This window comes from Chelon labrosus (genome assembly GCF_963514085.1).
Source record: "Chelon labrosus genome assembly, chromosome: 2".
In the NCBI taxonomy this organism is placed as follows: domain Eukaryota; kingdom Metazoa; phylum Chordata; class Actinopteri; order Mugiliformes; family Mugilidae; genus Chelon; species Chelon labrosus.
Window position 1 is genome coordinate 9,907,984 of NC_140338.1, and position 20,181 is coordinate 9,928,164.

A 20,181-nucleotide genomic window follows, 5' to 3' on the forward strand; every position below is an offset into this window, starting at 1 on the left:
TTCAGTTGATTGATTGAGCCAAGTCAGGTGTGCTGCTGCATGGTTGGAATGAAAACCTGCAGCCACAGCGGCCCTTTCACGGATCAGTTTGACACATGTGATCTACAGTCTGGTGTGTCTGGTGAGTTTCTCAAATATCCATCATGGTTGCTTTCCTTCTCCCAACTGTCTATTGTCAGGCTCTTAAAAGTAATTGAAATGTATTCTCTGAGGCATTTTTCTCCTCCAAGCTTTTCATTTGTAAGACTTTTGCTCAATTCCCTTGCACGTTCTCCCTGTGTGTGGGCTGAGATTCATTAGATGTCTCTATAGCAGCCAGGGTGAAGTTGGAAGGGGTTACAAATCCATCCGACAAGAGTCCGCATCAGTGCAGAATTACTTTTTGGCATTTAATTCAGTTTCTACAGATAGATAGATAGATAGATAGATAGATAGATAGATTAAAAAAAAAAAACAGAGGGACATTTGTCACACACAGGTGAAGCCCAGGAAGGAGACGGTGTCAGCATGAAAAACACTTTTTTTCAACCTTCACATACAGTCCATTATCCAATAGTCTTTTCAGTACCTGAGTCACGTGATTGATATGTGAATCGACGTCAGGAGAGTAGATGAGAATATCGTCACGGTGAGGGGCGGATAAGCCCCGCCTTAAGAGAGGTTTTAATGTACTCCCTCATAGCAGCTTTCTCAGGCCCGGAAACTCAATACAGACGTACTTTGGGTATTGTGGAACCAGGGATCAGATCTATGGCGCTGTCATATGGCCAATGTGGAGGGAGTGATGTTGCCTTGGTTTTTATTAAAAACCTCTCGGAGGTGGTGGTAGCAGGAGGGAACAGCACTCAGGCCCGGAATTCAGATTCTGTGGCAGGTGCAGCAGAAACATAGTGAATCTTTGTTAAATCTTTCCCCTGAGGTGGGGTAGTTAAACAGTTAACCATACAGTGTTTTCCCCACCCCAGGATATCTCCTGTCAGCCAGTCAATATGGGGGTTGTGTTGGAGCAGCCATGGATGTCCCAGAATGAGTGTATGTGCAGGTGATTTGAATAAATAAAAGCTTATTTGTTCTTGATGCTCGTGAATGTGAAGATTGAGGAGTTCAGTGGTGTGTGTGATGATGAATAGTTCGCTGCCGTCCAGAGCGCTGGCCGTGATAGGCTTAACCAGCTGTTTGGTTGTGAGTCCCAATTTTTTAGCTAACTCCCAGTCCATCATGCTCTCATCTGCACCAGAGTCTATGAGTGCGTTGAGTTTGGTAGTGACGGTGTTGTGTGTTACCTTGACTGATGTGAGAATTCGTGGAGCGGAGCTTGATGCCGTGAATTGGCTCACCACCGTGGATCTCTTGGCTGGGCAGGAAGCGATGAGATGACCCGACTCTCTGCAGTAGAAGCACCGACCCTCCTGCTGTCGATGCCATCGTTCCTCTTGTGTCAGTCGGGCCCTACCCACCTGCATGGGCTCACCCTCCGTGGAGCCTCCATCAGTGCGCTCGATCGCCAAACGGCGGGGAACCGACCAGTCTGGTGAAGGTTTCATCACAGTTATACTGTCGCTGTGTAGATTGAGTTTGCGGATTCTGTTGTCGGTGCGGGTGGCGAGAGCGATGAGGGAGTCTACATCAGGAGGCAGATTTAAAGGTATTAAAAACTGTTGGATCGGTGTAGCCAGCCCCTTGGAGGAAGACATCGTAAAGAGCCATGGAATTCCACCCGCTCTCCGTGGCCAAGGTGCGGAAGCGGATGGCGTAGTCACAAACTGATTCGTGTCTCAGCCCGTTTGGCTCCCTAGCCTTTTCTCGGTTGGTAGAAACTGGGTGGAATACTCGCTGAAGTGCGTCTGTGAATTCTGGAAGGGATCTGCATAGTGGCGAGTTACGAGACCATTCAGCCGTGGCCCATGCTCAAGCTCTACCTGATAGATGGGAAATTATAAATGCGATTTTAGATCTGTCTGTGGGGAAGGCGTGAGGTGAATGTTCAAAATGAATTGAACAGTCTGTCAAAAAAGGTTTACATAGTCCCAACTCTCCTGCGTAATGCTCAGGAGAGGCTAATTTAATGCAAGTACCAACTAAAGGCACAGCCTGGGCAGGAACAGCAGCTGCTGCCGGGGGTTCAGGCGCTGTTGGTAGAACGGTCTCTTTGCCAAGATGGTTAAGCAGATCCTGTACTCGTGATGAGAGAAGACATAATTGAGTAGCCATGGCTGTCTAAAATTCCTCCTGACGAGAAATACGGGCTTCTTGTGCTCGAAGAGCTGCCGTCATGGGATCTGCCTCTGCTGGTAGTGATGGCCCTCTGACACCCGAGGTTCCGACACATGTGCGGTAGCTCATGAAGCAATTGTATCGAACCACTGTGCCGAGGCATGGTTCAGTCACGTGACTAGTGACGTTCGAAGCACTTGAGTGACGTTCGAAGCAGTTCAATTGCTTCGAACGTCACTCAAGTGCTTCAGTGGCAAACGAATCACCTGAGGAGTTCGGTTTGTCATGTGAATCACTTGGTGGGATCGAATGTGTTCAGGGATATCCCGGATATCCTAACCCTAATTAGTGATGCTCATTTGTATGTTTCTTTGCAGAGTAGGTTGGTTCGTTGCTGTATTTGGAGTTAGTTGCATATTTTGTGGAGACAGATCATAAGATTCAGAGAGAAATAGATAAATTACTTGCATAGTTAGATAACACTAGATTGATAGATAGACATAGTTACATAGATAGTCCTAAATAGCGTTATATAGAGATAAGATAGAGAGAGAGAGAGAGAGATACAGATTAGATATCAGAAGTGCGTATGTAGTTTTGGTTAGGACAAATCACGTGTTTTGTGACGTATGAACCATTTCACTGCTTCATTCAGAAACCCTGTCGCTGGTTTGGTTGTCTTGGCTCTTCGGGAGAGATGAGATGAGTCTTCGAAGCAAATAATGACTGAGTCAAGAGAGATTTGGTTTGACACTGTTGCATTCAGTACAAATATTCTCTTACACTACTAAACCATGATACCAAGAGCAAAAGAAAATAGTTGATGTAAGCGCTGAAACATAAATATTAGTGCAAATAAGCGAACGTTCATAGAGGGTAGTAGTGACGTAATCAAAATGGTCCAACAACAACAGAGCAGCACTGATGGGGCTAGTGGTACACTGTGAAATCACCGGTCTTACTTTAGTGAAGTAAGGGTTTGATTCCCATTGGTTCTTTTTTATTTATTTTATCGGTATATAATTTTCTTATAACCAACTTTAAACCACATGTAATGTAGTCGAATAGGAATGTGCATGGCAAATCATATCCCATACAAGCATGAACCAGTAAGACACATCTCCATTGCACTACATTTTATTGTCCACTAGATGTCCTAATAGAGCACTGTGTCACTGAAGCTTCGAGTAATGAACCTTTTTTTGAATCACGTGTCGAGGCTTCAACAAAGCCTCGATTGCCCATCAGTATCTGCTGGGTTCATGCTGCCCAGTGTGTACTGACAAGCCTGGACACAATTGAGGACTCAGTCACAGAAGACAGTTCAAAAAAAGGCAGGCTTTATTAATTACAAAAAAAACTTTCTCAAATTAATGCTCTGGAAAACAAAAATATTCAACAAAAAATCGCTCCTTAGGAGACAAAAATTAGGTAAAGAATCTTGATAAATAATCTTAGCTGTGGCTTGGTAGAATCAGGCTAGGGTGTACGAACGAAATGAGACGAAACACACTGGCACAAGACAGAGGAAGACGCAGACCATATATACAGGAGGGTAATGTGGAACAGATGGAAACAATCAGGAATCAGGGAAGACAATCAGACCGGTGACACAAGAGGAAGGGTAAGTGACCTGAAACGAGAGGAGAGTTAGTTTTCAAAATAACAGGAATGGCACGAGACACATCTGTTGCAGAAGTTCCCATAAATGTGCTGATCACTCCATGTTTTCAAGCTCACCATCTTGTTCTTTTTTCCTGAGGTAGTTCTGGCATAGCTTGGACTTGTGTTTTGGGTCATTAACTTGCTGTAGGATGAACCTCTGACCAACTAGGCGCATACGAGAGGGTATTGCATAGCGCTGCAGAATGCTGTGGTAGCCGTTTTGATTCAGGATGCCTCTCACTCTGTACAAGTCACTGACAATCCTCTCGCCTACTCAACGACATACAAAGATCCTGCATGATGAACTGAAGATTTGAAATTTTGATTCATCAGTCCATAATACCTTCTTCCAGTCTTCAGTAGTCCAATGGCGGTGTTTCATGGCCCAGGCAAGCGAGCCTCTTTGTCTTATTCTGACATCTTAGCAATGGCTTTCTTGCTGCAACTCGTCCTGTCAAACCTGCAGCTCGAAGTCTTCTCTTCACAGTTGAAACTGAGACTTGCTTACTACGACCACTATTAAGCTGTGCTTGTTGTCCTGTGAGCTGCCTCTCACGCAAGCTGTTAACTCTCAGAAGCTTGTCCTCTGATTCAGTTGTGGCTTTGGGTCTGCCAGACCTCTTCCTGTCAGAGTTCCCCCCAGTTTCTGAGTGCCTTTTGATGGTGAAGAAAACTGTACTCACTGACACCTTGACTTTCTTTGCAATTTCCCTGTAGGAAAGACCTACATTTTTAAGTGTTAAGATGGTCTGTCTCTCTTCCATTGTTAATTGCCTTTTTCTCACCATTTTTGTAGCAACACACTGCTTTCTGCAGTACAATACTGTTCACCCGATGCTCATGAGGGTCTGGTACCACAGTGTGTTCCAACACTGCTATTATGCAGACAGAGGGGGTTGTAAGTAACCACGAAAAGTTGGAACACCTATAGGAATTAGTAGCACCAGCTTTCAAGGCTGATTCAACCTTCATTGCTGCAGAATAGCTTTAAATTGTTAACCCACTTCGTGTACCCTGAAAGAGGCCTTTTTGTATAATTCTGAAATGTGCATTATTTTTCAGTTTTGGGTAACCAAACCTTTTTTTTTTTTAACCTGTGGCTGTTCAGTACTTACCTTTGTACCATTTCAAGCTATTCATTGGACTTGCACGACTTTCATTCATTCATTCATCTTCTGTACCCGCTTATTCCTGTTAAGGGTCGCGGGATCTGCTGGAGCCTATCCCAACTGTCATCGGGCGATAGGCGGGGGTACACCCTGGACAGGTCACCAGTCTATCACAGGGGACTTGCACGACTTGGATTGCAATAAATAACTGGAAAAATTAGGGTGTGTATTTTGGTAGTATCCACTTTCCACCTCTGTGACATTTGACAGCTGGTTTACTACCTGTGCACATGTTCTCTGTGAGCTAGATGGAGACGTATGCATCGTGGTAGAGTAAGAGCATCTGTTCAGCTTCTGACTGTTGATCAAACACGTCTTCGGTCAGACTTTGCATGTATCCACATGACATCTGAATTACATTTACCGTCCTATTAAAGACAGTGCCTCAAACCAAACGTACGTACTGAGAGAGTGGTAGTGGTCACTGAGCTCGCTATTTTTGTTGTGTGTACCATTTAACTCTAGTAATGACTCACTCTAGGTTAGGGATGAGTCATTGCCCTACTTGTAGTGGTTAAATTATAGCGGGGGTTTTTTGTGTGTGTCTGCGTCAAGCTGCATCTTGCTGGGGATGGTCTGGTCTAGGTGGGTGCTACATGTCTAAGTAACATCCACAAGAATGCCAGGTCTAAAAGTGTCCCAGCAGAACATTGAATTGTCACAAGATGGTCAATGGTATTGACTTCTCCTGTCAGTGGTTTTAATTTTATGCCTGATCAGAGCATATTCAAGTCAATATTCTACCCCCCAGTTCTCATGGCATCAAATAGTTCAATGAGACGCAGGTGGCGGACTGAATGAATGTATCAACGTGGGAAAATGGAAGACAAGGGGACAGATTTTAGTTGTTAACCTTTGCCTGAGTTTCATGTCATAGATTTAGTCTGTATGCAGGATGACCTGAAGTTGAAAGCAGTGTGTGAAAATGCCATTCAGTGGTAATTGTGGCTTCCTCATCACTAGCAAGAAAGATCTCTAAAAGGCCATCATAACCAAATGAGTGTCACAGCCGTGTAGAAGGAAGCATTAAATACAGCAGTCCGTACCAAGTGTAGACATTATATTTTTGGATCATCCAGAGAAATGGATCACCAAGTTGGAATTGAAGAGATCTCTTCCTTCAATGGGTCCTTCAGTTTGACTCGTTGTGATCAGATCGACTCCTCTGTTCAACCTCTCTTCATCGTGACCTACAGTCTGGTGTGTCTGGTGAGTTTCTCAAATATCCATCATGGTTGCTTTCCTTCTTTTTCCTGTCTACCGTCAGGCTCTTAAAAGTTATTGAAATGTATTCTCTGAGGCATTTTTCTCCTCAAAGCTCTTCATTTGTAAGACTTTTGCTCAATTCCCTTACACGTTCTCCCCATGTGGGGGCTGAGCTTCATTAAATGTCTCTCTATAGCAGCCAGGGTGAAGTTGGAATGGGTTACAAATCCATATGCCAAGAGTCTGCATCAGTGCTGGATTACTTTTTGGCATTTAATTCAGTTTGAGAGGTTCTAGTACAGGAAAAGAAGGGCTTGCTCTGCCTCGGTCTCTTTGCTGTAGTTCCTGTTTTTGTCACAGAAAGACAAAAACCTTTCACTTTCAGACTTTGTTGGTGTATTTAGACTTAAACGAACTTTACTGATCCACAAGGGAAACTGCTTGGTCACAGTAGCTTAGCTGCACATAAAAATCGCTCTTGAGAACCAAAAAAAGAAAGATAAAACTAGATGATTGCAAGCGATCATAAAGGGGTCCATACCGTGGCAAAGTCGCCCCCAAGCGGGACGCAGAGGCATAAGCGGGTCGGACACGGCCTGAAAGGAGGCAAAGTGTCTGCAGAGGAATTCTTTTGCTTACAAGTAAATGAGAGTCAGGCAGGTCAGAAGCAACGGAATTTGGCGGGCTTGTATGCAGTTTTCCACAGATGCCATTGGCTCAGTCTGAGTAGGACATAGGACTCAAATATTTAGTCACCAGTAGTGCCCCTTATAGACCCTATGGACTACTTTCATACCCTACTCAGTAGGGTATGAAATAGTCTATAGTCTGTTGTAGTGGATGAGATGGATTGTCCATCATGGAGAGCAGTTTGTCCAATGTCCTCCTGTCCCTCACTGAGCCAAACGTCTTCAACTCACTGCTGATTACATATCCAGCCTTTCAGACCAATCTGTCGATCCTACTGGTGTCCTTTTTGCTGGTACTGCTCCCCTAGCAAACCACAACAGACTGGTAGGAAATCTCCAGCAATTTGCTGCATGCATTAAAAGACCTGAGCTTCCTCAGGAAGTGGTCTACTCAGGCCCTTCTTGTACACATTTATACCTTACCCATTACCAAAACTGGAACTTATATTTTTTGCATCCTGGACCTTATTTGTGGTATAAAATCCGATCTGATACTTTTGTGTCCAATTTTCGGAGAGGTCTTGTTTTAGTTATTTGTGGGTATTTGTGGGAAGTGTGGGTGGGTCATGGATAATGAGACTCCACTTTTGGACCATATACTGCGCAAATTCTGTCTGTAAACTTGCAAGATGGTGCGGCTCATATCTCTGGAGTACTAGGGATCAATGGGAGGAAATGGAGATGTGTCGTCCATATTTTATACATACATTAATACACAGGATTAGATGTTACAATCCCTTGTGCCAAAATCCCAGGCAAAACACATTTAGAGGCCCTGTCCAACTGAGAAACCCTAACAAACCTACGGTCATGTGATATGACGATTAACTTACAATCTACATGATCTACGTAAATGCTGCTGGCTTGTAGGCCCACAGAGCAGCAGAGGATAAATTCAAACTTTGTGAAATATAAGCTAGCTAAATGCTGCTGGCTTGTATGGTCCACTCAGCAAAGAAATATCGCTACCAAACAACATGAAGACATCAGATACCTGGCCTAGTCAACAGCAGTATGCAGCATGTCAGTGGGGTTTTCAAGTGGGCACCTCCTTTCACCGATGTTTCCTTAAGTTAGGCCCACTACACCTCGAGAAGGCTTAACAGTGACTTCCAGCGTCCTGGAGTCACCCCCCTCCACGCTGCCACTGCAAAACCCCGTTTTCCTCACCATTCAATGACTATCAACAACTAATATTTCAATCATTAGCCTAGTCCTTTTATGAACCACGAACCAAACAAACAAATCTACCGTGGGTTCGCCCCGTTGATGCGGACTGAACCACAAACCAACCGACCACATCTATCATGATTTGCAAACACACTAAAGTCACGCAGCCATCATTACCTTTAGCTAGCTCCCCAGCTAGCATGCTTCCTACATACCCACAGCCACTCGCTCGCTCTCTCTGCTGCCCGGGACATGTTGCATACCGCAGTCCTCTGGCTTTTTCCACGTATGCCCAGCTCGCTCAGAAGAACAATCGCCAATTTTGCCACAAATCCACGACAGCCCACTTGACAGCGGACATGAGCCCTCCAGCCATTCTGCTGCGTCTGCTGCTAGCTCTGCATACTTAGCTCTCTTACGCTCGTTCGCCTCCTCAACTCTATCTTCCCACGGGACAGTCAGTTCTATGAAATAGACTACTTTCTCTGGCTCAGACCACAACAGCAGATCTGGCTGTAGTCAGGTGCTAGCTATCTCGGCTGGAACAACTAGCTGTTCATTTAAATCCGCCCTGATCTCCCAGGCTCCTCCTACTCTTAGCTGTCCCGTGTTATGCCTGATGCCTGCTAGTCTAGCCTTTTCTCCCTCCTGTACAAACCTCCTGCGTCTATTCTCTCTGTTAACGGCCATGGAATTTACATTCACCCGTTTTTCCTCAATTGCAGCTTCTGAACATTTCAGTACTTAATTGTGACGCCAGGTGTAACCTCCTTTGGAAAGACTAACCTTACAACCTGTCAGAATATGGCTAAGCGTGCATACACAAGTGCACAGTGGGCAGGCAGCATCCTCACCTACCCACTGGTTTAGGTTCTGGGGAGTTGGCAGCACATCATAAGTAGCCCCTATCATAAATCTAATCCTGCTGGCCTCCATGCTCCAAAGCTCTCTCCACTTCAACTTCCTTTTCTCCACACTCTCCCAGTTCACCCATTGACCCTGCTTAGCCTGCGACACTGCCTTAGTGCATCTAAATGCTTCCTCTTGTTTCTGTACCTCTTACACTACCATCTGTCTCCTTTCTACTGCTGATACCTTGCTCCACAGAGGTTTCCCTGCACACAACCCTGCACAGAGCCCGCGCCCTTGCTGTACGTTGCCTATGATATCCCTATGCCTATGATATCCCTATGATATCCCTATGCCTAAGAGCTGCCTGTGCTTGCTGTACTGCCTCTTTTGGGTTCCACTTTCTCCCTGTCTTAACAGTGGGCGCTGCACTCCTGACCACTGGATCCTTCGACTGGGTGAGAGTCATTTCCAGTTTAACTTTAGCACACTTAAACTCCTCTGTTAGGCTGGTAACTCCAAAATGCCTTTCCCATACAAGGCTGCGCCGCTTAAGCAGCGTGGGACACCCAGCCATTTTTGAACTTTTCTACCTTTGAGTCCATGGTCTTCACACATGGATGTGAAAATCCTTGTCCAACCTATAATGCAACACTGGCTGTAGAATCATGAATTTTTCATTCAAAATATAACATCCTTTTCCAACCTACTTTTCTAATCTTTTTGGAAACTGATTCACAGATGTTAAACTGCAGAAAATGATTATCTCGTGATTATCTGACTGTAAATGCTATAAGTCTCCATCCATATATATATGTGTATATGTATATGGGTGTGTATATGTATGTATATATAGATACATAGATATATATATATCTTATATTTTTACATTTCATATTTGTGCATTTTGTGTTTAAGTTGCTGCACCATAGGCCTTTGAGGAAAGTAATTTCAATCCTGTTATGTGTTGCACATGTCAGAATTGACAATAAAGCTGACTTTGACTTTGACTTGATCCCCATCCTATTTTCAGGTTGGATTCTTCCTCAATGCCTACATCATGAAGTTTTACTTCTGCCAAGCTCAGCAGCATGAGTCCAGCAGCATTATGGTTTACATGAAGAACTTGGTTGCAGCTGACTTTCTACTCTGCCTCTGTCTACCTCTACGTATCACCAAACATGTTGCCGACTCTACCACTATCCGCCAAGTCTACTGCAACTTTGGCGCATCCGCCTTCTACCTCAACATGTATGTCAGCATCCTGTTCATGGGCTACATCGCTGCAAACAGGTAGGCCAGGTTTAGGCAGCAATGTAGCATCATGGATTTATGTAAGAGGTTTTCAGTTGTATGCAACCTTGATTTATCAGTTCCATGGATCAATTGCATCCAATGTATGCAATAAAACCCACATGAGTGAACCCAATGCATATCTTGTGCTTGAAGTTTCATTAGACACAAAATAAATACATGCAAACTGTTATTTATTGACTATCTGTTGAGGTTTGTCTCACCTTTTTCCAGGTATCTGAAGATTGTTCATGCTTTGGGAACTCACATTCTGCAGACAGTGAGGGGTGCCCACATCCTGTCTGTGGTAACCTGGGTTTGCTTCTCATCTCTGATGATCATCTACATCATCCTGTCATTCATCTGGGAGAAGTCTTTGACCTCTGTCCCCGACACGGTTAATTGTGAAGACTTGCACAGCAGCCAGCTCGCCTTAATGTACACAATCATGCACAGCACTTGGGTTGCTATCTTCCTGTTTGTCCTTGTATCCCTGCTCTTCTTCTACTACAAAACTTCTTGCAAAGTGTTGCTGGCACAGCAGAGGCAGCCAGCGTCCTCCTGCTCCAAGAAGCTTGCAAAGTCACGGAGGAACATGTTAGTGCTGGTCAGTGTCTTTTGCTTTTGCTTTCTCCCCTACCATGTACTGCGCGTTCTCCACACTTTCCAGTGGAGTAATTGTTCATGGAGCAAAGCTGTCCACTACCTGAAGGAGGTGAGCATCATAATGTCAGTTCTCAATATCTGCCTGGACCCGATCATCTACTTCATCTACTGCAAGGCGTTCAGGACTCAGTTTAACCACAGAATGGTTTGTACAAAGTCAGAATAATCTCAGTTTTCCTTTGAATAAATGTTTGTTATGTTATCTGTCACTGAATTCATTAGCACCATGATGGCTGAGCCTATGCTTCACAGATAAAAGTATTGCAATATCTATATATTTTCATTATTATGAAAAGTGGAGACATTCGTTGAAAAAGTGCTGTATTAAAGGGGACCTACTGTTTTTTACAACCTGATCCTTATTTCTGGCATAAAATATGATCGTTTACTCACCCATACAACTTCGGTGTTATTTGGACTCGTTCTTTCAGATATTTACATCCGCGTATATCCATATAGTGGGAGTGACTGGGGCACCGCAGCGCAGCCTCTAAATAACACATTATCTGCCGCGAAACTTGTCCATTTCGCCAATATTTTGTTATGATATGCTAGTGCTATTCATCGTTGAGTCCAGAGTTACCTGTTATCCTCATCCGGGCTCTGTAGATTGACCTACTAACCTCTGACCTGGATAATGTTATCTCTGAGCTCTACCCGCACCCCGCGCAGCTTCTTTACCTGTAATTTGCTACTGCTAGTTTTTTCCAACATGGTTGAATATTTTTCAGATTCTGAGGTTGTGGACGACGACTTTGTTTATGATGGACGTTCTTACCGTTTTTAGCCAGAGTATACGGATGAGGAGCTTGTTGAAAGGAGGATGCGGAGGTGGAGAGAGGAACAGCTGGCCAAAGAAAAACAAACTGCTGCACATCCGCAAATAGATAACAGGTAACTTCGGACTCAACGGGGAATAGCACTAGTGTACCATAACAAAATATTGGTGAAATGAACAAGTTTGAACGAGTTTCGTGGCAGTTATTTAGAGGCTGCATTTCGGTGCCCCAGTCACTCCCACTGTATGGATATACGCTGATCTAAATATCCTCCGTTCGACTCCAAATAACACCAAAGTTATATGGGTGAGTAAACGATCATATTTTATGCCAGAAATAAGGTTCAGGTTGTAAAAAAAACAGTAGTTCCCCTTTAAGATAATAATGATCTCTATTAATAGTTATTATGAAGCAGCCCCCCAAAACATGTATCTACTAAACAACTCTCTTTATTTTATATATTTTTATACATAAATTTATATCTCTGTTTTTTGTTTTTGTTTTTTCTCTTTTTTGGCAGCGGACCAGTTTGAGATATCTCAGGAGGGAGTAATGGAACAAGACGTCATCATGATAATTCTGATGTGTTAACCCTGTGACCTACAGCTGGGATAGGCTCCAGCCGCCCTCTACGACGCCCCCGGAGGAGAAGTGGTTACAGCTGATGAATGAATGAATCATTCTTTGACTGCTGTATTAAAATGTCATTTGAACTTACCTTCAAAAGCCTACAAAATGATGTGATGAATTGTAGTGCAGCAATAAGTGTCACACATGTTAATTCTGAGCTTCATTAATACAGCTTGTAATGTAATAAGTGTTTATACTGTGATGAAAGTAAATAAATGTACATGCAGGGTGTTAAATGACCTAAAGCTGAAAGCAGCATATGGAAAATTCAGTGGTAATTGTGACTTCCTCATCACTAGCAAGAAAGATCTCTAACAAGCCATTGTAACCACATGAGTGTCTGAGCCGTGAAGAAGGAAGCATTAAATACAGCAGTCCATCTCAATTGTAGACATTACATTTTTGGATCATCCAGAGAAATGAATGACCAAGTTGGAACTGAAGAGACCTCTTCCTTCAATCGGTCCTCACTTACAAACCAGACCGAAACTGACAATTCGACTCGTTGTGATCAGATCGACTCCTCTGTTCAACCTCTCTTCATTGTCATCTACAGTCTGGTGTGTCTGGTGAGTTTCTCAAATATCCATCATGGTTGCTTTCCTTCTCCCAACTGTCTACCTTCAGGCTCTTAAAAGTTATTGAAATGTATTCTCTGAGGCATTTTTCTCCTCAAATCTCTTCATTTGTAAGACTTTTGCTCAATTCCCTTACACGCTCTCCCTACGTGGAGGCTGAGCATCACTAGCAGCCAGGGTGAAGTTGGAAGGGGTTACAAATCCATCCGACAAGAGTTTGCATCAGTGCAGAATTACTTTTTGGCATTTAATTCAGTTTGAGAGCTTCTAATACAGGAAAAGAAGGGCTGGCTCTGCCTCAGCCTCTAACTCTTTGCTGTGGTTCCTGTTTTTGTCACAGAAAGACAAAAACCTTCAGAGTATGTTGGTATATTTAGACTTAAACCAACTTTTTTGAACCACAAAGGAAATTGCTTGGTCACAGTAGCTTAGTTGCACATAAAAATCACTCTTGAGAACCAAAAAAAAAAGAAAGATAAAATGAAATAAAAGTAAAATAAGATAAAAACTAAATATAAGAAAAAAATCTAGTAAAATAAAATAAAATGGTATAAGCAATTAATTTACAAAATGACTATATGAACAAATGAAATAGACAAAAGGAAATATATATTGGATACAAGGAAGGATTAAAGGAATACTCCGGAATTTTGGACATAGGGCCTCATTTACAACTGAGCCGGTGTGATATAGGTCGGTGGAGACCGTTTTCAGCACATTTGATCCATTCCTTATATTTGCACAAATCACTGTTGCTAAACTGGTGTTGAGCTAGCGTGCGTCAACGGTAACATCCAGCCTGTCACTAAAAACAGCTATAACTGCTCCGCAGAACACCCGAGACAAATGTATTATAACGTCGGACTATCGATGTACATGTCAGTGTTGGTAGAATCATTTTAGAAATTAAACCAACCTTGCATGGCATTGGAATAGCTTACACTTTGTTCCCTGTTGTTGCTTAGGCTACGGCAGCGGCGGACTGATATTATCTCCGGGCTAAAATTCCGCTGCTGCTGAGAAACTAGTCCCTCAAAATGTTTTATCATTGAAAATGCAAGGTTGGTTTAATTTCTAAAATGATTCTACCAACACTGACATGTACATCGATAGTCCGACGTTATAATACATTTGTCTCGGGTGTTCTGCGGAGCAGTTATAGCTGTTTTTAGTGACAGGCTGGATGTTACCGTTGACGCACGCTAGCTCAACACCAGTTTAGCAACAGTGATTTGTGCAAATATAAGGAATGGATCAAATGTGCTGAAAACGGTCTCCACCGACCTATATCACACCGGCTCAGTTGTAAATGAGGCCCTATGTCCAAAATTCCGGAGTATTCCTTTAATAAGGTGCAATAAGGTGCATTAAGATTAATAACATGGAGTTACCTGTTGCAGAACGGTGAGTTGTTGTACAGCTGGATAGAGTTTGGTATGAAAGTAAGAGAATGAGCTCCACTGTCCCTCTATTGTCTGGTGTAGTGGATGAGATGGATTGTCCATGATGGAGAGTTTGTCTGGTGTCCTCCTGTCCCTCACTGAGACAAATGTCTCCAACTCACTGCCGATTACATATTCAGCCTTTGGACCAATTTGTCGATCCGACTGATCTACCTTTTTGCTGGTACTGCTCCCCCAGCAAACCACAGCAAAGTATAAGGCGCTTGCAACAACAGACTGGTAGGTCTCCAGCAATTTGCTGCATGCATTAAAAGAGGAAGTGGTCTACTCAGGCCCTTCTTGTACACATTTATACCTCACCCATTACTTAAAGGGAGACTACCGATCGTTTACTCACCCATGTAACTTTGGTGTCATTTGGAGTCATTCAGACAATATTTAGATCTGCGTAAATCCATATAGTGGGAGTGACTGGGGCACAGCAACGCAGCCGGGGTCTGTAGATTGACCTACTAACCTCTGACCTGGATGATGTCATATCTGAGCTCTCTGATCTCAGAAACTGAATAAAAATATCATACAACCTTGCACCATTAAAGCTCAGTTCAGGCTTTTCATGGCTGCAAGGTTCCATTAATCGCCCAAGTCCGCAATGGTGTGCGTGGACTCTAACTGGCGTCTGACTCCAGCTGCATGTTATTGCACGACTCATAGGCACACTGTTACAGGCTCACACTTTGCTGTGCAGCCTTTGTGGTTTGTGTGTGTTTGCGGTGAAGTCATGCCCATCAAAAGTAAAAACAACCCAACATCAGGCCACGACAAGCAAGTAGAGCTCCCCCTGGTGTCTGGCTGCAGTATAGGTCATGAGCTCCACCTCCTCCATGTTAGTGGATGGGACGTGAGCCAAACTAAAACTTGTGTCATCCATATTTTATACAGTCTATGGTCTTCACACATGGACGTGGAAATCCTTGTCCAACCTACAATGCGACACTGGCTGTGGAATTATGAGTTCACCATTTAAATATAACGTCTTTTTTGGGCCAGAAAGTAGTTTTTGGATATTGATTCACAGATATTAAACTGTAGAAAATGATTATCTTGTGATTATCTGACTGTAAATGCTATAAGTCTCCATCCCCATCCTATCTTCAGGTGGGATTCTTCCTCAACGCCTTCATCATGAAGTTTTACTTCTGCCAAGCTCAGCAGCATGAGTCCAGCAGCATTATGGTTTACCTGAAGAACTTGGTTGCAGCTGACTTTCTACTCTGCCTCTGTCTACCTCTACGTATCATCAAACATGTTGGCAACTCTACCACTATCCGCCAAGTCTACTGCAACTTTGGCGCTTCTGCCTTGTACCTCAACATGTATGTCAGCATCCTGTTCATGGGCTACATTGCTGCAAACAGGTAGGCCAGGTTTAGGCAGATTTTCAGTTGTATGCTGTTGTGGAAGTTTTTCCTCTGCTGCTGGTGAAGAATGAAATAGAGACTTCTGCCGGTCGACAAGGTTTTATTTTCTTTGCAAAGAAAAGGTCAATCAACAAGTGAGCGGTCAAAGGTGAAGAAAGACCCCGAATGTGGGGAAACCTAAACATTTATACCTGAGAAACACCCCTTTCGCATCCCTTTATCTGCTGCAGGGGTCTGCCCCTCCAGGAAGTGTTGTCACACCCTTTTGTCTATTGCAGGTATCAGCACCGACACCCCGTTGGTGTGTTTTACACCTGAGGTATCCTGCAGGATCTTGCATTTAGGTGCAAGGCCGAGTCCAGACATTACAATCCACAAAGACAAAAGGGCTCAGTATCTCACGTTAGGAAGGGGGCATCTCTAGAGGCTGAGACAAAGAAATTGAATTTACCATTACAATGCAACCTTGATTTATCAGTTCCATAGATCTAATGTATGCAATAAAACCCACATGAGTGAACCCCAAGCATATCTTGTGCTTGAAATTCCATCCAACACAAAATAAATACATGCAAACTGTTATTTATTGACTATCTGTTGAGGTTTGTCTCACCTTTTTCCAGGTATCTGAAGATTGTTCATGCTTTGGGAACTCACATCCTACAGACAGTAAAGGGTGCCCACATCCTGTCTGTGGTAACCTGGGTTTGCTTCTCATCTCTGATGATCGTCTACATCATCCTGTCATTCATCTGGGAGAAGTTTTCAACCTCTGTCCCCAACACGGTTAATTGTGAAGGCTTGCACAGCGGCCAGCTCACCTTACTGTACACAATCATGCACAGCTGTTGCGTCGCCATCTTCCTGTTTGTCCTTGTATCCCTGCTCTTCTTCTACTACAAAACCTCACGCAAAGTGTTGCTGGCGCAGCAGAGGCAGCCGGCGTCCTCCTGCTCCAAGAAGCTTGCAAAGTCACGGAGGAACATGTTAGTGCTGGTCAGTGTCTTCTGCTTTTGCTTTCTCCCCTACCACCTAGTCCGCGTTCTCCACACTTTCCTGTGGAGTAATTGTTCATGGAGCAAAGCTGTCTACTACCTGAAGGAGGTGAGCATCATAATGTCAGTTCTCAATATCTGCCTGGACCCGATCATCTACTTCATCTACTGCAAGGCCTTCAGGACTCGGTTTAACCACAGAATGGTTTGTACAAAGTCAGAATAATCTCGATTTACCTTTGAATAAATGTTTGTCATGTTATCTGTCACTGAATTAATTACTGAGCCTAATCTATAATCTCTATGAATAGTTATTATGAAGCAGTCCCAAAAAATCTGTTTTGTCGGCGAGCACGTACCGCGATCATTCATCAAAAATGTATCTACTAAACAACTGTCATCTCTTTATTTATTTTTTTATTTTTTTATTTTTTTGACAGCGGACCAGTTTGAGACATCTCAGAAGGGAGTAATGGAACAAGACGAAACAGCCACAGTGAGCTGTTAGATGAAGAGCTGCAGGCAACCAGCTGCACAACTCCAACTTCTCAGAGAGAGAACTCCTTTCACTGTGTGCACTGCTTTTCACAGACCCATGCTGTGTCCAGAATAAAGTTAGATGATGGTCTGTCATAGAATTACTGGAAAAGACAACTTCTGTCTGACCTCTTTATTAAAACTGAAATATTGTCATCACAATTCTGATGTGTTAACCCTGTGACAGACAGCTGGGATAGGCTCCAGCCCCCCTCTACGAGCCCCTAGAGGAGAAGTGGTTACAGCTAATGAATGAATGAATCATTCTTTGACTGCCGTATTAAAATGCCATTTGAACTGAACTTCAAATACCTACAAAATGATGTGATGAAGTATAGTGCAGCAATAAGTGTCACACATGTTAATTCTGAGGTTCATTAATACAACTTGTAATGTAATAAGTGTTTAAACTGCGATTCAAGTAAATAAATGTATATGCTTCACTATGAGATATATTCAATTACCTATTCCTCTTGTATTATTAACATGTGTATATGTTTTGTTTAAAAATGCTGTGTTAAAAAGATATTTGGAGCGATGGGACAAAATAAGGAACAATGAGATGAGGATTGTTGTTTGTAACGTTGACATGTGACTCCCAATAAAAATAAAATGAAAAAAAAAAATAAATGTATATGCGTCAACAATGTGTGTCACCTTTTCTTATTTATTTCCCATTTCTATCCTATAAAGTCCTCAATTATCAAACCAACATAATCTGTGATGTTGCCAGGAACTGAAAAAGTTTTCACCACTGGGAGGATTTGCACCGCAGTGCAGGTCACCATCACTGGTGATGCTTAGTAGCATGCAGCAGTAGCAATGTTTATCATGCTCACTGTTGTAAATTAGCATATTAGCATGCTAGCATTGGATATTATCAAGATAACAGCTAATGTTGGTGGGAATGTTGCAGCTTTTACAGACAACCCGACAAAACCTAATAATGCTGCAAGAAAAATATCACAGCTAACCTCGTGGGAAACAGTTGCTTTTTCCATTATTTTTTACAGACTTCTTCATAAATGTCAACCTCGCGGTGGCACTTGAGGGGAACTCGAGGTACAAGGACCTTGGGGGGGCTTGTACAAAATGCCAGTTGATAAATGAATGGAAATGTTGACCTGCTGGTGGTACTGTTGGACAAATAAACGTCCCACCAGCTCTGTTGCAGGAAGTGAAGGAGAGACGGAGAGGGAGGGGGGAACACAAAAACTGCAAAGAGTATTTAACTTCATTAGTAAACGCCCCCCAGTGCAGGATGAGTCATCCATATTTGTATACAGTTATCCAGGAAGTGACAAATTCTACAATAGCGTTAAATGACTTCCTCCAATTTTGGTTCAGATTATGAACTGCAGGTGAAGCGGGACATACAGTATAAATACATTTTAAGATGTTAAGACTGAGACCTCCTATCCAACATCGCCATTCCATTTCCCCTAGTGAGGGCATGGCCGTGGATGTCATTGATTTTAATTTGATGTCCTGTAAAACACATTGGACTGGGTGTGTGCTCCAGATTCGGTGATGGTGAGTGGATGAGCTATGTTACTAGACAGTTGTCAGCCGTCTCTTTTTCCCCGGTCTGAGGAGCAGGGTCCGTGCTGGCTTGACATTAACAGCAACGTTATTGATGGCTCATCTCGAATACAGGGAGGAAATCAAACCCAGGGCTTTCTGAATGGCGAACCGAGAAAAGGTCAACGAAAAAGTTGATTCTTTTTTTCCCGTTCTCATATATCTTCTCTGTCTTGCCTTCCTTTCCGTCTAACTGCCCCTGCAAGGCTTGTCAGGGGAAGGGGTGTGGAGCGAGGGTGGAGGGCGACTGCTTCTGCCAGGTTTTCTTCGCGTGGACATATAATCCATGTTAATAAATTGTAGCCAGAAGGAAAGAGGGAGATATAGAGAGGCAGGCAGGAGGAGAGCACTCTGAATAGGCCGACTGGAATGATGATACGCTGCAGCCACTCTGATTCTGATTTCAGGCTTTTTCATAACCTCATCTTTTGAGACTGTGGTCTTTCTTTGAGTTTCCATTGTAGTTCACAGACAGGAATAGTTCAGACATACACAATTACAGGTGAGACCAGTCGCATGAGTCTAGTCGCTGATTGGTAGGCATGTGAAGGAAGCGGCTGCGGAACAGGGAAGTACTTTTCTTTCATTTTTCTTTTTTGGTGATCATACAACACTGTCTCCTCAAAATAAATTACATTTATATAGACTTAGACTTTATTCATCCGCAGTGGAAATTGCTTGGTCACAGTAGTTCAGTTGCACAGAAAAATAGCCTTTGAGAACCACTAGTAAAAATAAAAAAACAAAATAATAACCTAGACCTGAGCAACTGCAGCAACCCCAGATCATAGCACTGCCCCAACAGGCTTGTACAGTAGACACTAGGCATGATGGGTGCATCACTTCATCTGCCTCTCTTCTTACCCTGATGGTTCCCCACTAATAATGCGTTGGACAGTTCTTAACCCAGTTTTAGTAGTTTCTAAAATCTCCTTAGATGTTTTCTCTGCTCGATGCATGCCAATGATTTGACTCTTCTCAAACAGACTAACATCTTTACCACGACCACAGGATGTGTCTTTAGACATGGTTGTTTAAGAAATGAGAAGCTGCTCATTGTATCAGTTGGGGTTAAATAACACCTATGCAGTAATTATCCAACAGGAGGCTCGTACCTATTTGCTTAGTTAAATCCAGGTGACCAGGCAGTGTATAAAGAGCACAGAGAAGGATGGCTCAGTAGAGCTAAAAGTGCAGGACTTTAACACTGGAAACTGCCTTTAATCGTGCCGGTGTTTAGGTTTAAGTGACTAAAGTCTTCAAATAGTGTTCAAATGCAACCATGATAAATATTAATCTGTCTTTTTTTTTTGCTAACTGAACTAATCACCTTCCC

At 43.1% G+C, this 20,181-nt stretch overlaps 2 protein-coding genes across 2 annotated transcripts; both read left to right on the top strand.

The window, feature by feature from the left end:
* Nucleotides 1-6,131: 6,131 nt before the first annotated feature.
* On the top strand, nucleotides 6,132-12,667 carry LOC311507991 (P2Y purinoceptor 14-like; the record flags this gene model as incomplete). The annotated part of the gene is made up of 4 exons (XM_084572583.1): nucleotides 6,132-6,257; nucleotides 9,996-10,255; nucleotides 10,490-11,066; nucleotides 12,221-12,667. 4 exons carry the CDS (start codon nucleotides 6,132-6,134, stop codon nucleotides 12,251-12,253), a joined length of 996 nt encoding a protein of 331 aa, XP_084428709.1. The 3' UTR covers nucleotides 12,254-12,667.
* LOC311508000 (P2Y purinoceptor 14-like) lies at nucleotides 12,667-16,953 on the top strand (the record flags this gene model as incomplete). Its single annotated transcript, XM_084572595.1, has 3 exons — nucleotides 12,667-12,899; nucleotides 15,470-15,729; nucleotides 16,356-16,953. Exons 1-3 carry the CDS (start codon nucleotides 12,750-12,752, stop codon nucleotides 16,951-16,953), a joined length of 1,008 nt encoding a protein of 335 aa, XP_084428721.1. The 5' UTR covers nucleotides 12,667-12,749.
* Between the last annotated feature and the right edge of the window lie 3,228 nt (nucleotides 16,954-20,181).